Source organism: Nanorana parkeri, unplaced genomic scaffold (assembly GCF_000935625.1).
Source record: "Nanorana parkeri isolate BGI_ZX_2015 unplaced genomic scaffold, ASM93562v1 scaffold1452, whole genome shotgun sequence".
NCBI classification, from domain to species: Eukaryota; Metazoa; Chordata; class Amphibia; order Anura; family Dicroglossidae; genus Nanorana; species Nanorana parkeri.
Window position 1 is genome coordinate 284214 of NW_017307720.1, and position 16454 is coordinate 300667.

General features: G+C 49.5%; 1 protein-coding gene across 1 annotated transcript in view; it reads left to right on the forward strand.

Annotated features, from left to right (window-relative positions):
* Positions 1 to 16454, forward strand: part of KCNN3 (potassium calcium-activated channel subfamily N member 3) — a 51521-nt gene that overhangs the window by 4008 nt on the left and 31059 nt on the right. Inside the window, exon 2 of the mRNA XM_018570083.1 lies at positions 12504 to 12922. Within this exon, the coding sequence (XP_018425585.1) occupies positions 12504 to 12922 (419 nt within the window). The remainder of the gene's footprint in view (positions 1 to 12503; positions 12923 to 16454) is intronic.

Here is a 16454-nt window from a genome sequence, read left to right on the forward strand (position 1 = left end):
CATTGTGGGAGGGGCAGAGACACAAACTACTGGAGGAAATCTCACCATTGTGGGAGGGGCAGAGACACAAACTACTGGAGGAAATCTCACCATTGTGGGAGGGGCAGAGACAAAAACTACTGGAGGAAATCTCACCATTGTGGGAGGGGCAGAGACACAAACTACTGGAGGAAATCTAACCATTGTGGGAGGGGCAGAGATGCAAACTACTGGAGGAAATCTCACCATTGTGGGGGGTGGGGCTTTAAAAAATAAAACACGCATATACTAGCATACATTACTTTAATTCCCGGCTACAGTTTTCTGCAGGCCCGGCATTTCCTCTCCATCCTCGGTGTTTGCAGATCTGTTTTAATTTTTTTTCATTTCAGTTTTACAAAACAGAGCAGGCATGTTCAGTGGCACGCCGCGCACGCCCACCCTCCCGCACAACACCGCTGTTTTGTATAAAAGGCTTTTCTACCAAACGCCTTCTGTCTAATTCTAGTATGAGATTGTTCTGAACACTCTGCCAGGATAAAGATGTCCTGCTGAGATCGGATTCCTCGTACAGTACGGCTGGGAATGGGGGTGTTGGGGGGGCAGGATTTCCCGATCCGCCGCTGCGTCCCCTGTATAATGCAGCGTAGGTGTAATCACGGAAAAGAAAATTACCTACTTTATCAATTGTTCTCGGCGCTCGCCTTTTAGGTATGACTCGGAGCCGCTTCAGCCGGTGAATTCTGCAGTCCCGCGATGAGGAGCACAGCCAGGGGAGGGTTGGGGCTGATTCACATGAGAGCGGCGCTTTGCATCCTACCCGGGTTATCATTCAATGTACCTAAATAAAGGTATTGCCCAGAAATGGTTCGGGAGGGGGGGGGGCCTGCGGGCCAAAACTTTTTACTGTTGAAAGTATCAAGAAAATTCACCCAGTTTAATCAGCGATCTTGTGTCTGTAGGCCCTTCCTCTACCCTAAGCCCTAATTCACACTAGAAAAGGCCGGCACGTACAACTCCGTGCTGCGTGCACGACTGTATCGGGCAGCTCCCGGGAAGGACAGGTGCTGCGTGTAATTAGTACGCCGCCCTACGCTCCCCTCAAGTGCAGGTCCGTGCGGGTGCGTGTTTCCTGGCTCAGATGCAGACAGTACTCTCACCCGCACGGGCGTGCAGGTTGGGTGAGCATAGGGCGGCGTACGGCCGCGTAGTCCCATAGGATGCTTTTTAGGTCCTTCATGGGGTCCGCGTGGGGTCCATAGGGGAGAAACAGGGGAGAAACACTTCAGGATTAATATCATTAGGAAACATTAGGGATGCTTTTGAGGTCCTTCATGGGGTCTGCGTGGGGTCCTTAGGGGAGAAATACTTCAGGATTAATATCATTAGGAAACATTAGGGATGCTTTTTAGGTCCTTCATGGGGTCCGCGTGGGGTCCTTAGGGGAGAAATATGTCAGGATTAATATCATTAGGAAACATTAGGGATGCTTTTTAGGTCCTTCATTGGGTCTGCATGGGGTCTGTAGGTGAGAAATACTTCCGTATAAATATTATTAGGAAACATTTGCCAAAGGGATGCTTTTTAGGTCCTTCATGGGGTCTGCGTGGGGTCCATAGGTGAGAAATACTTCAGTATTAATATCATTAGGAAACATTTGCCAAAGGGATGCTTTTTAGGTTCTTCATGGGGTCTGCGTGGGGTCCGTAGGTGAGAAATACTTCAAGATTAATATCATTAGGAAACATTAGGGATGCTTTTTAGGTCCTTCATATGGTCTGCGTGGGGTCAATAGGTGAGAAATACTTCAGGATTAATATAATTAGGAAACATTAGGGATGCTGCTTAGGTCCTTCATAGGGTCCGCGTGGGGTCCATAAGGGAGAAACACTTCAGGATTAATATCATTAGGAAACATTTGCCAAAGGGATGCTTTTTAGGTCCTTCATATGGTCTGCGTGGGGTCAATAGGTGAGAAATACTTCAGGATTAATATAATTAGGAAACATTAGGGATGCTGCTTAGGTCCTTCATAGGGTCCGCGTGGGGTCCATAAGGGAGAAACACTTCAGGATTAATATCATTAGGAAACATTAAGGATGTTTTTGAGGTCCTTCATGGGGTCTGCGTGGGGTCCTTAGGGGAGAAATACGTCAGGATTAATATAATTAGGAAACATTAGGGATGCTTTTTAGGTCCTTCATGGGGTCTGCGTGGGGTCCATAGGGTAGAAATACTTCAGGATTAATATCATTAGGAAACATTTGGCAAAGGGATGCTTTTTAGGTCCTTCATGGGGTCCGCATGGGGTCCGTAAGAGAATTCTATGGAGTTTCTCCATATATAAAAGCTGACAACATGTACAAACTGAAACAGATCTTTAGGCATTGTCAGGATCTGGTCATAGTAACTCTGTCACCTGGTAAGAAGTGTATTATGGGATGTTTGTAGTATTCCGTACAGGAGAACTTTATTTCTTCAGATCTCTCTGCATTAAAGAGGGAGAACAGCACAGGAAGAGGATGGGAGGCTTCAGGTGCGGTACTGGGACGGTTGGGAGCTTGGTCTGGCACTGCGGGGTGGTGGCAGCAGTGTTGGCACCGTGTGAAGGGGAGACTTCTGTACCCCTCGCGGTAATGCTGACAAAGCCGCAGTTGTTCTCCAGCCTGATACACGGCCAATCTCATCTCCAGCTGGAGGCAGCCGCTCTGGAAGCGTATTCCTTCCAAGGAAATCTCTTTGCATATTCTGGCAGGTTTGATATCAGATATCGCCCGGCAACCGCTGAACTCTGGATGCTATTGAGGAAACCCTTTAACTATAACGAGTCAGTTAACCCGCTCCATGCAGCTTCACATTCCTCTGCGCTCTACTGCGGGCCGATTCATAAAAAGGGCTGTACAAAAGCAAGGCGCATCAGCTGAGTACAGAGAACCTGTAAGGGTTCTTTATGGTTAAAGTGGACCTGTCAGTACAAGTCTGGCATATTCCCCACATACCAACAGCAACAGCAAATTAAAGAAAAGCTCCAGCCATTCTTAAGCTCCAGTCCAATGACTTTGTCTGGACTGAGATGATGTCATCAGTCTGCTGCAGGCAAGAGGAAGCATTTCCTCAGTCTCCCCTCCCCCCAGTGATCAGTCTGCTGCAAGCAGGAGGAAGCATTTCCTCAGTCTCCCCTCCCCCCAGTGATCAGTCTGCTGCAGGCAAGAGGAAGCATTTCCTCAGTCTCCCCTCCCCCCAGTGATCAGTCTGCTGCAAGCAGGAGGAAGCATTTCCTCAGCCTCCCCTCCCCCCAGTGATCAGTCTGCTGCAGGCAGGAGGCAGCATTTCCTCAGTCTCCCCTCCCCCAGTGATCAACGCTGCAGGCAGGAGGAAGCATTTCCTCAGTCTTCCCTCCCCCAGTGATCAGTCTGCTGCAGGCAGGTGGAAGCATTTCCTTAGTCTCCCCTCCCAGTGATCAGTCTGCTGCAGGCAGGTGGAAGCATTTCCTTAGTCTCCCCTCCCCCAGTGATCATTCAGTCTATACACTGTAACTCTGTAACAAGCGGGAGGCTGCAGCAGGGGCTGATCTCAGTCCAGGAAGTAGATGGTGACCCTGGATGACGCCTGAACATAGATGGCGCCGCATTTCGGGAGAGGGAAGCAGATGAAGCCATTGTCAGGGGGAGTCATGTGATCTCTGTGAGAGACAATAAACACCTGGAAGTGTCACACTGGCACATTACTGAGCATTCTGTACTTTATTGATCTTGTGAGACAACACTGGCCAGAGATGACCCGGAGGATTTTTGATGGACGCACAAAGGATCACGGCTCCCCTCCCCCCAGCCATGATCTGCCTGCATTACATAGAGAAGCGCAGAGACCCAGAGATGACATCACCGGGCCTATAATAAGAAATGTAATGACAGCGGAAAGGTTTTTGGAGAGGGCGGCGTTTTTGTTTTTTTCTTCCACCTCTAATGGCGGTCTCCGATCTATTAGCGATAATAAATGAGATGGATCATTTTATTTGCTTTTAGATAATTCCGACGCGTTTTATTTGATGCACTTACGCCGCGGCAAATGCTGACTTAGCGGGCGGAAAAGAGCCGTAAATCATTACAGGACAGGTGGAGGGTGGGGGATGTGAGGCTGGAAGCGAGTCATTTCTTAAATGGATTGTTCGCTGCTCAGGAAAGCAAAGTCGCCCGCGGTGCCTTCCAGCTGAACACAGAGACCAAATCCCATTTTATGCTTTTTTTGGAGGCAGCCGATCTGCCGGGTGATGGAGAGGAGAGAACCCCGTGTACCTTAAAGGTGAACTGCACTGTTGTTTTAAAGAGACAAGCCGTGTAACGTCCTGAATATGACTTGGAATCAGCCTCTTGCAATCAGTTCATGTGCTGACAAGAAGAGTGCTGATAGTAGGAGAGAGCAGAGTGACAGGGAGATGAGCTCATCACTGTGCTGCTTCTCCTTTCACTGCCTATTCACAGGCTGGGGGTGGGTCCAGGACAACCAGGGCTCAGAGGAAGTGGGTTGAAGCAGAGCTCACACTAGGGAAGGGAGAAGCACCACAAGGAGGCAGACGATTAATGTGACGACAGAGTGTGCTGATCTCCCTCCTTGTGCAGGGTGACTGGTCTTGTCTCCGCCCCCTCATGTAATAAAGACCGCTCACTGCTGCTTTCCCTCTTTGTGCAAGGTGACTGGTCTTCTACCCACCCCCTCCTGTAATAAAGACCGGTCACTGCCACTCTCTCTCCTTGTGCAGCGTGACTGGTCTTGTCTCCGCCCCCTCCTGTCATAAAGACCGCTCACTGCTGCTTTCTCTCTTTGTGCAAGGTGACTGGTCTTCTACCCACCCCCTCCTGTAATAAAGACCGCTCACTGCTGCTTTCTCTCTTTGTGCAAGGTGACAAACCCACCCCCTCCCGTAGTTTCCTGTAGTGGGTGGGGCCAGCTGGGTCCTTCCCATAGCTCTGCTCTCTGTAGAGCACAGTCACGGCTACTTGTACAAGGTAATATCTGGGTTTGCAAAGGCATTCGGTGCGTACAATGTGTGTTTATATCCTTTGTGACTAATATTATTTTTAAATGGAAGTTTCTGTGCCCAGAGTTCAGGAAATAGACAGGGTTCCAGGCTCCAGCTTCCTCGGCCATCAGCAGCCCTGCGGTCCCTGCCGCCTGGCGGGAAGGTTCATGAAGGAAGGCTGTGTCCTTTTTCCTCTGGGGGATCTTAATTAGATGAGTTCTGGTCTTTGAGTCAGTTCCCATGGTAACTCCATCTGGTCAGATCCGACCGTGTTAAATGAACTTTTCTCCCAGTCTATCGGGAAAGCCTTTTCAACGGATATGTCCTTCCCGGGAATGGGGACCTGTCAGGGCAGCTGTTGCATGTCACGGCCGAATATCCCAGCCAGCGCTGACGCCTGCCACCGGGAATGGTGGAAAGTCACAACACTGCAGCATGCCGCGCGGTGCCGGGTCTCTCCAGGTCCAGGATCTGGTGCTGGATGGGAGCCTTGGCTGTAGCATGGGGTGTAGACATGGATCGGGGTCCCAAGGAGCCATCAAAGCTTCCGCTGGAGGATAACAATATATGGAGGCAAACCTCTCCAGGTTGTGTTGAACCTGAAGGCCAGGAGGTCCACATCTGGCCTCCTGTGTGTGTGTGTAGGGTCCATTTCCCCGGGTCCTGGAGCTGCCAACTAAGGAAGTTAGCCCTGAATGGGCAAGGTGACAGGTCCTCTTGACAGAAGCTTTACCCCATCCAATAATACGCACCGTTCTCTTGTGATTTGCTCACATGGGTCTAATCTCTGTGTAAGCTCCGCGACAAACGGTGTCAGAGCTTACACGGGATTAGGGATGCACAGATACTTTTCGAGTACCAGTGCAGATACTTGGCATTTTCATTAGAACTACCAGGGTTGCAGAGGTTGCAGCTGGGACCCGGCTCTGGCGCTCCACCACTGTCCTGAAATCATTAGTCTGTATTGTTTTAGAAAAACTGTCACATGACAATAAAGAAAAATGTATCAGTACTCGTACTTGTAAGTACTCGTACTCGCAAAACTGGTATCTGTGCATCCCTTTATTTATAAAAACAAAATCGAACATTAAAACAAAGATGTACAAATCCCGGGAGCTCCGTGTGCTCCTTACACATGACAGCGGCCTCCTAATTTTGGAATTTTTCTCTAGTCTAGTCTTGGAGCTCAAAGTATCGGTACATGTACTCTTACTTGTACCGAGTACTGTACTTGGTATCTGTGCAACCCTACACGGGATGATGACCTTCTCGACCATGGGAAGGTGTTAAGACCTGGCAACCAGGCGCTGAAAGCACTGCATCCCGGGAGGACGGGGAGAAGGTCACATGGGTCTAACCTCAGTGTAAGCTCTGCGACAATTGGTGTCAGAGCGTACACGGGATGATAACCTTCTCCACCATGGGACGGTGTTAAAGGAGAACTATGAGGTGAGTGATTTCCACTCACCTCATAGTTCTAGCCGACCTGTGACAATGAGACTGTCACAGGTCGGCTCAGTAGATCGGGAGGTGAGGGAACACATACCGGGTTCCCTCACCTCTCGATCCTGTCACGGCTCTCAGCCGTGACAGGGGGAGGGGCTGGATTCCCCTCTCCCCGCTCCGATCCGCCAGCGCTGACTGGCAGAACGGACGGGGGAGGGGGCGGGTACAGCTGGCTCTGCCTCTAGATAGGCAGAGCCAGCCGTCCCTCACGCAGCTGGGCGGATCCCGTCAGCTACGTCGGGATCCGCTCCAGGTGCGGCGTCTCAGTATACCGCGAGCTGTAGCTTGCGGTATACTGAGCTTAGGGTAACGGGAGGACGCTAGTTTGTGTCCTCCCGTTACCCCAAGGAGAACTATGGGGAAAAACACTGACCCCATAGTTCTCCTTTAAGACCTGGCGACCAGGTGTTGGAAGCACTGCATCCTGGGAGGAAGGAGAGCAGGTCACATGGGTCTAATCTCTGTGTAAGCTCCGTGACAATTGGTGTCAGAGCTTACACGGGATGATAACCTTCTGAACCGTGGGGCGGTGTTAAAGACCTGGCGACCAGGCGCTGAAAGCACTGCATCCTGGGAGGACGGAAAGAAGGTCACATGGCTCTAATCTCTGTGTAAGCTCCGCGACCATTGGTGTCAGAGCTTACACGGGATGATAACCTTCTCAACCACGGGACGGTGTTAAGACCTGGCAACCAGACGCCGAAACCACTGTACCCTGGGAGGACGGGGGAAGGTCACATGGGTCAAATCTCTGTGACAATTGGTGTCAGAGCTTACACAGTATGATAACCTTTTCAACCATGGGACGGTGTAAGGACCTGGCAACCAGGCGCTGAAAGCACTGCATCCTGGGAAGACGGGGAGAAGGTCACATGCTCCCCTATACCTAAAAGTATTGGGTATGTCCTCACGTGGCAGCGTGGCGCAGGTGAGTATAAATGGTCAGGGGGTCTCGGCTGGAGTTTCAGAGTATTAGGAGACCTACCATGAATTACAGATCAGGTACCTACTTATATTGTTATCTGCAGCCCTGGAGCTATTCCAATCTGCTGCCATTCATATCTGCCACATGTCATCTCCATCTGCTCGTTCAGCATAGAATTCATTAAAAAGTCACTGCTGTTTGTCTGAGAAGGTTTGCAGATCAGTAACTAGCAGGTTCTGTGTCTACCGGCAGCAGTAAAAGCTTTTGAAGAGCAAAGGTCAGGTCACCACAGCTGAAGGAATGAAGTTTGGGTACCCCTGTACTAGACCAATTACAGAAGCAGGGGGATGAGGATTCAGAGACCTCCTATGTACAGAGTACCGTTGCCCTGGCTATAGGGAAGAGAGATCTGAATGTTTTGGTAGCTGTAGAAGACTGTACCCTCATTTTATCCAATAAGGACATGTCACTGTAGCGCCTCTGTGTGCCGTCTTCAGGTACTGCAGCCAAACTGTATTGCTCTTATCCTTGATGTAATTTATACCCTTTTACACTTTGTACGATCCTCATCCCGGCGTCGCGAACAGTTGTGTTTAGTTCTCTATGACTGATGGAGACTGATAAGGGAAGGGAGAAGATGTCTGAGAGTCTCAGCACAAAGCTCAGGATGATCCAACATAAGATATGTGAAGAGCAGAGAATTAGCCAAGTGCCGAGCCGGTGCCAGGACTGCGGTATAAGTGCTGCATTAGGCCGTGTGAGCTCTGTTCCAGTCAGATAAAGGATTAGGTCACATCTGAGCTATTACACCCCCGGTTGGCTGCAGAGCTGATGCTTTGTGAAAGGCTTAGAGAAGAATCGGCCGGGGTCTTAGGAGGCCTCATTGTGTGGGTTTGGGGTAAAATTTACACCAGAATGACTTCTAGCTACACTATCTGACCTCCATTCATCCAGTCAGTTCCACCAACCAGTCTCTGTCTTTTAAGTTCTACTGACTGTCCTTCATCCTTCCGGTGTCAATGGCTGGCCTCCATTTTCCTAGAACCACTCAACAATCTCCACCCATCCAATTCTGATGACTGGTTTACTGTGTTTTAGCTTCACTTACCAGACTCTAACCGTTTAGCTGCCTGATTGGCCCCTGTTTTTCTAGAACCTACCAACAACCTAATTTTTTTAATCTCCAATTACCAGTCTCCGATCTTTTGTTTCCTCTGGCTAGCCTCCATCCCTTCAACATCACCGAATGTCATCCATCCTTCCAACTCACTGACTGGTCTTCACACATTTAGCTCCTTTCACCAGACTCTATCCCTTCACCTCCCTGGTTGGCTTCCATACTTTCTACATCCACTCACCAACCTTCATCCCTTCATCTTCCCAGACTTGCCTCCATTCTTTCAGTACTCAAGACTATCCTCCATGCTTCTAGCTCCTATGAATGGCATCCATCCTGCCAGCACCACTGAACATCTTCCATCCTTCTAACTCACTGACTGGTCTTCCCAATTTCAGCTCTACTCATTAGACTCTATCCCTTCACCTCCCTGGTTGGCTTGCAGATTTTCTACATCCACTCACCAACCTTCATCCCTTCAACTTCCCAGACTTGCTCCTATCCTTCAAGTACTCAAGACTATCCTCCATGTTTCTAGCTCCTATTAATGGCCTCCATCCCGCCAGCACCACTAAACATCTTCCATCCTTCTCACTCACTGACTGGTCTTCCCACTTTCAGCTCTACTCACCAGGCTCTATCCCTTCACCTCCCTGGTTGGCTTCCATATTTTCTACATCCACTCACCAGCTTCATCCCTTCAACTTCCCAGACTTGCCTCCATCCTTCCAGTACCTGAGACTATCCTCCATGCTTCTAGCTCCTGTGACTGCCCTCCATCCTCTTAACTCCCAGTAATGGCCTACATCCCTCCAGCACTATTGAACATCTTCCGTCCTTCTAACTCACTGACTGGTCTTCACACTTTCAGCTCTACTCGCCAGACTCTATTCCTTCAGCTCCCTGGTTGGCTTCCAGATTTTCTAGAATCAACCATCGACCTCCATATTTGTTTCTCCCCTTACTAGTCTCCATTTATTTGGTACCTATGGCTAGCCTCCATCCTTTCAGCACCACTGAACATCATCCATACTTTGAACTCACTGAGTGGTCTTCACACATTCAGCTCCACTCACCAGACTATGTCCCTTCAGCTTCCTGGTTGGCTTCCACATTTTCTACATCCACTCACCAACCTTCATGCTTCCAACTTCCCCAACTTGCCTCTATCCTTTCAGTACCAAGACTATCCTCCATACTTCTAGCTCATATGAATGCCCTCCATCCTTCCAGCTCTCCTCACCAGACTTTATCCGTTCAGCCCCTGGGTTGGCTTCCAAATTTTCTACATCCATTGACGAACCTCCATCCTTCCAACCCCCCTGACGTGCCTCCACCTTTCCAGTACCCAAGACTATCCTCCATGCTTCTAGCTCCTAAGAATGCGCACCATCCCTCCAACTATAGTTACTGGCCTCCATCCTTCCAGCACCATTGAACATCTTCCATCCTTCTACCTCACTGACTGGTCTTCACTATCTCAGCTCTACTCAGCAGACTATGTCCGTTTGGTTGGTTTCCAACATGTCTACATCTATTCACTAACCTCCATTCTTCCAACTCCCCTGACCTGCCTCCATCCTTCCAGTACCCAAAACTATCCTCCACACTTCTAGCTCCTATGAATGCCCCCCATCGTTCCAACTCAACTGACTGGCCTCCAACCTTCCAGTATCACTCATCAACCTCCATACTAAAAACTCCCCTAACTAGCCTTTAAGCTTCCGGTACCACTCACCAACTTCCATCCTTCTAATTCCTCAAGAGCCCTTCATTATTCTACTACCACTAACCAACCTTTATTTCCAGAGAGTCCTTCATCCTTCCAGTACCCTTGATTATCCTCTATCCTCCTAGCATCTATGAATGGCCTCTATCCTTTCAGCTTCCCCTACTCGTCCCTATGCTTCCAGTACCCCTGACCATGCTCCATACTTTCAGCTTCCCTGATGGCTCTCCACCCTTCTAGTCATACAAGACAGACTATCCTTCAGCAATGGAAGCCTTGCCCAAAGTACACCGGAGACCTCTTTTAACCTAAAACACAATACCCTCAGTGACCTCGCCAACTCCGCCATATTGGCACGGGGTTCAAAATGGCTGCCGTAACGTCAAAGTGACAGGCTCCCATAAAAACAAGAATTCCTCAGGCCTCCATCCTCAGGCCTTGCCCAAAGTATACCAGAGACATCTTTCAACCTAAAACACAACACTCTCAGTGACCTCGCCAACTCCGCCGTTCAAAATGGCTGCCGTAACGTCAAAGTGACAGGCTCCCATAAAAACAAGAGTTCCTCAGCCTCCCGCTGTCACTCCATCATCATCATGGCAGGTTCTGGTGACAAAGCGTGCAGCATTAATGCGCATAATTACCACCAGCTCCATAAACAGCCGCGTCTGAAGAATCTACCGCTTCATCTGCATTGAATAAAGGGGGGGGGAAACGCTATTTACATCAGGAACAGGTGGGTTCAATGAAGCAGCAGTGAAAGGTCCAATTAAAAAGGGAAAAAATTTGCAAATTTCCAGAATAAAGAAATGGATTTTATACGGGAATCACTGAAGGGATTCAGACACATTTTCACAGATGGGAGGAAATGGTAGAAAAAGATAAAAAAGTCGGCGTTTGTTCGCATCCTAATTATTAGGTTGTAGATCTGACTGAACAGAAGCTGAGATGGTCTAAAAATAAAATCCCAGGAAGTCGTGCTTCCCTTCCGTCTGCAGCCATATTGCCAGCCAGGCCTCTCGTGTGGAAGGCTGTTACCTAGAAGGCTGCAGGCCAGCGGCACATTTGGGTTCTGATGTCACACATCATGTTGTATTCTTACTGGACGACAGACAGGACCGATGCAATCTTTCCTCTCACATTACTATCTTATAATAAAACTTCACTGTTACCCTCACGGTCTGCATTTCTTCTGCCCACTTTCGCCATGGGCACACCCAAATCATACCCCCCCTCCCCACCTCTAAATATGGAGAAACCGCTCATCAGCCCACTTTGCTGGTTGGTTCCTGCCTATAAAAACACAGGGACCTTTCACTTGTGACCTCGATCCCCACCAGGGATGGCGGGAACCCCTCATAATGGGCACAGCAGGTGTACAGACCCAGGAACTCAGCACAGGGATGGTGGGAGCTCCTCATAATGGGCACAGCAGGTGTACAGACCCGGGAACTCAGCACAGGGATGGTGGGAGCCCCTCATAATGGGCACAGCAGGTGTACAGACCCGGGAACTCAGCACAGGGATGGTGGGAGCCCCTCATAATGGGTACAGCAGGGGTACAGACCCGGGAACTCAGCACAGGGATGGTGGGAACCCCTCATAATGGGCACAGCAGGTTTACAGAACCAGGAACTCAGCTCAAGGATGTTGGGAGCCCCTCGTAATGGGCACAGCAGGTGCACAGAACCAGAAACTCACCACAGATATGGTGGAAACACTTTGACATGGGCACAGAAGATGTACAGACCCAGGAACTAAGCTCAGGGATGGTGGGCCCCTCATAATGGGCACAGGTGGTGTACAGACCCGGGAACTCAGCACAGGGATGGTGGGAGCTCCTCATAATGGGCACAACAGGTGTACAGACCCGGGAACTCAGCACAGGGATGGTGGGAGCCCCTCATAATGGGCACAGCAGTTGTATAGACCCGGGAACTCAGCACAGGGATGGTGGGAGCCCCTCATAATGGGCACAGCGGGTGTACAGACCCGGGAACTCCGCACAGGGAGGGTGGGAGCCCCTCATAATGGGCACAGCTGGTGTACAGACCCGGGAACTCTGTAGCGAGATTACACTAGCAGAGCTCCAAAGAGATAGAAGAGACTGTTAGGGAGGTTTACCTCTCCGCACTTCACCAAATACTGAAAAATCAATTTTCGATGTGGCAGTGCTGTAGATGTTAATTTGAATTTTTTTTTCTTTGTCTCTTTCCTTCTTCTCCAGCTATTCATCATCGACAATGGAGCGGATGACTGGCGGATCGCGATGACTTACGAGCGGATATTTTACATCAGCCTGGAGCTGGTCATTTGTGCCATACACCCCATTCCCGGGGAGTACAAGTTTTTCTGGAATGCCCGTCTGGCCTTTTCCTACACGCCGTCGCAGGCTGAGGCCGACGTGGACATTATCCTCTCCATCCCCATGTTTCTGAGGCTCTACCTGATCGCCCGCGTCATGCTCTTGCACAGTAAACTCTTTACGGACGCCTCCTCCCGCAGCATCGGGGCGCTCAACAAGATCAACTTCAACACCCGCTTCGTCATGAAGACCCTAATGACCATCTGCCCTGGAACTGTGCTGCTGGTCTTCAGCATATCGCTGTGGATTATCGCTGCTTGGACCGTACGTGTCTGCGAGAGGTGAGGAGGGATGACTACGATAGATGCAAGGTCTTTCTAGATAATAACTCCACCCCCCACTGTCTGCTGGTATTTTATATCTCTCAGAGGTTCCTAGTTTGTGTCTCTGCCCCTCCCTCAATGGTGAGATTTCCCCCAGTAGCCTGTGTCTCTGCCCCTCCCTCAATGGTGATATTTCTCCCAGTAGCTTGTGTCTCTGCCCCTCCCTCAATGGTGAGATTTCCCCCAGTAGCCTGTGTCTCTGCCCCTCCCTCAATGGTGATATTTCTCCCAGTAGCTTGTGTCTCTGCCCCTCCCTCAATGGTGAGATTTCCCCCAGTAGTTTGTTTCTCTGCCCCTCCCACAATGGTGAGATTTCCTCCAGTAGTTTGTGTCTCTGCCCCTCCCACAATGGTGATATTTCCTCCAGTAGTTTGTGTCTCTGCCCCTCCCTCAATGGTGAGATTTCCCCCAGTAGTTTGTGTCTGCCCCTCCCACAATGGTGAGATTTCCTCCAGTAATTTGTGTCTCTGCCCCTCCCACAATGGGGAGATTTTCCTACTACTTTTTCTACTGAAAAGGTTTGTGACAGGGACTGGCTCATTAAAAGAACGAGCAGACTTAATTGTCTGTGTAGCCAGAGCAATCAATCGGATAGCCGTCATCGCTTCTCCATGGCCGGCTAGGGAATAGACAGGAAGCCCCGATTGGCTGCAACAGCCGGGACAACTGTTTGCGGTATACATAAGTGGACCCATCTGTGTTGATGCTGAAACGTAAAAATGGGATTATGTTCTGTAATAATGTAAATCCCACTTTAATTAACAGAGATCTCACTTCAGTCAATAGACTAATTACGCAGAAGGTTCATTAGCTAAAGAGGGACTCCGCTAAGCGTCATCTGTAGGTAAGATGGACACGTGACATTCCCCGTTATTAATACAAAACCTCCGCAGACTTCCCTGTAAAAAATAATTGGGATCCGCATTCCGCTTACCGACGGCGACGTCAAATGTAAGCTAGAAAACGCACAACACCAGGCCCCACTTTGTGACTGTCCTGGAGGAGAGGAGGACGGAGATACAACTGTAGCACTGGTCTATGAGACCTGTAGCTCTTAAAGGAGAACTATGAGGTGGGTGCTTTTCACTCATCCTCATAGTTCTAGCCGACCTGTGACAATGAGACTGTCACAGGTCGGCTCAGTAGATCGGGAGGTGAGCGAACACATACCGGCGTTCGCTCACCTCTCGATCCTGTCACGGCTGGATTCCCCGCTCCGATCCGCCAGCGCTGACTGGCGGAACGGACGGACGAGGGGGCGGCTACAGCTGGCTCTGCCTCTAGATAGGCAGAGCCAGCTGTCAGTCACAGTCACAATTGTCAGGATCCGCTTCAGCTGCGGCATCTCAGTATACCTACAGCTCGTGGTATACTGAGCCTAGGGTGACGGGAGGACGCTAGTTTGTGTCCTCCCGTTACTCTAAGGAGAACTATGGGGAAAAGCCTTAACCCCATAGTTCTCCTTTAAAGTCAGAGCAGCTAGGAAGTGCAGCGGGAGCTGGACTTCCTCCCACATATAAAATAAATGATTTGCAAGACATAGGCGAATGAGAGTGAGGTCCTCCCGAAGAAAGAGAAGGTATGCCTGCTTGAAGCCTTGAGGACTATTCCTCATTTTAGGACAGTGGGTGGAGCCATGCAAATCACTGATTTATGCCCCAACAGCCAAATGCATATCCACAAATGCTGGTTTATAGTATGAATATAGCCTAATATTATAGAGACATTTATTCCAAACTGCTTAACAGCTGCTTCAGGGTTTTTGGCTATCATCAGTGCACTGTATGGAAACCATGGCTTCTATGGAGCAGGGTTTGGGACCCAAAAAGAACCATGGCTTTTATGAAGAATGGCCTAGGACCCAGCGAAAATAAGGGTTTCTATGGATAAGGGCTTGGGACCCAACAAGAATCATGGCTTCTATGGAGTGGGGCTTGGGACCCAATGAGGACTATGGCTTCTATGGTGTAGGGCTTGGGACCCAATGATAACCATGCCTTCTATGACGTAGGGCTTAGGACCCATGGGAATTATGGCTTCTATTGAGAAGGGCTTGGGACCAAACAAGAACCATGGCTTCTATGGTGTAAGGCTTGGGACCCAATGAGAGTCTTGGCTTCTATGGAGAAAGTTTTGGGACCCAACTAGAACCATGGCTTCTATGGAGAAAGTTTTGGGACCCAACTAGAACCATGGCTTCTATGGAGAAAGTTTTGGGACCCAACTAGAACCATGGCTTCTATGGAGTAGGGCTTAAGACCCATTAAAATCATGGCTTCTATGCAGAAGGGCTTGGGAACCAATACAAACCATGGCTTCTATGGAAAAGGGCTTGGGACCAAACATGAACCAAGGCTTCTATGGTGTAGGGCTTGGGACACAATGGGAACCTTGGCTTCTATGGAGAAGGGCATGGGACCCAACAAAAACCATGGCTTCTATGGAGAAAGTTTTGGGACCTAACTAGAACCATGGCTTCTACGGAGTAGGGAGGGAATTATGGCTTCTATTGAGAAGGGCTTGGGACCAAACAAGAACCATGGCTTCTATGGTGTAAGGCTTGGGACCCAATGAGAGTCTTGGCTTCTATGGAGAAAGTTTTGGGACCCAACTAGAACCATGGCTTCTATGGAGAAAGTTTTGGGACCCAACTAGAACCATGGCTTCTATGGAGTAGGGCTTAAGACCCATTAAAATCATGGCTTCTATGCAGAAGGGCTTGGGAACCAATACAAACCATGGCTTCTATGGAAAAGGGCTTGGGACCAAACATGAACCAAGGCTTCTATGGTGTAGGGCTTGGGACACAATGGGAACCTTGGCTTCTATGGAGAAGGGCATGGGACCCAACAAAAACCATGGCTTCTATGGAGAAAGTTTTGGGACCTAACTAGAACCATGGCTTCTACGGAGTAGGGCTTAGGATCCAACGAGAATCATGGCTTCTATGGAGGAGGACTTATCAACTCTAGTCACTGCGACATACTATATAATTTCCCCATTGAAATTACTCACTCTGAACCACCAATACTTAACTGGGCCCCTTGTGTCACCTCTGACACGCATTCCCAGGTGATGACAGCCGGTGAGTTGACAGAAGCAAAGTAGGTTAGGCATAAAAGAAGTCGCCATTCAGGCAGAGGTCAAGCAAGGCAGAAAAACAGATAAACATACAGGAACCTGGAAAACAGGGCATGACTGTCTCGGGCCCACCCCTTTGGAAGAGGCCCACCTCATTAAAAGAGAGCCTCTCATGTGGGCATTACCTACGGCAGGTATGCCAAGGAACTCCCCTCCTCCAACCAAGCCCAATGCTTGCATCAGGGCTGAGGAGTACTGAGGCAAGGTGTTGTGATGTTTTCAGGAAGCTATATACAGCCCCCTGCTGGCCCTCCTACCAGTCATGATCTGCCTACAATGCATACAAAAGCACATAGATCCAGTGATGACAATGGGAAGATTTTTTTTAATAATGTAATTGAAGGGGGGC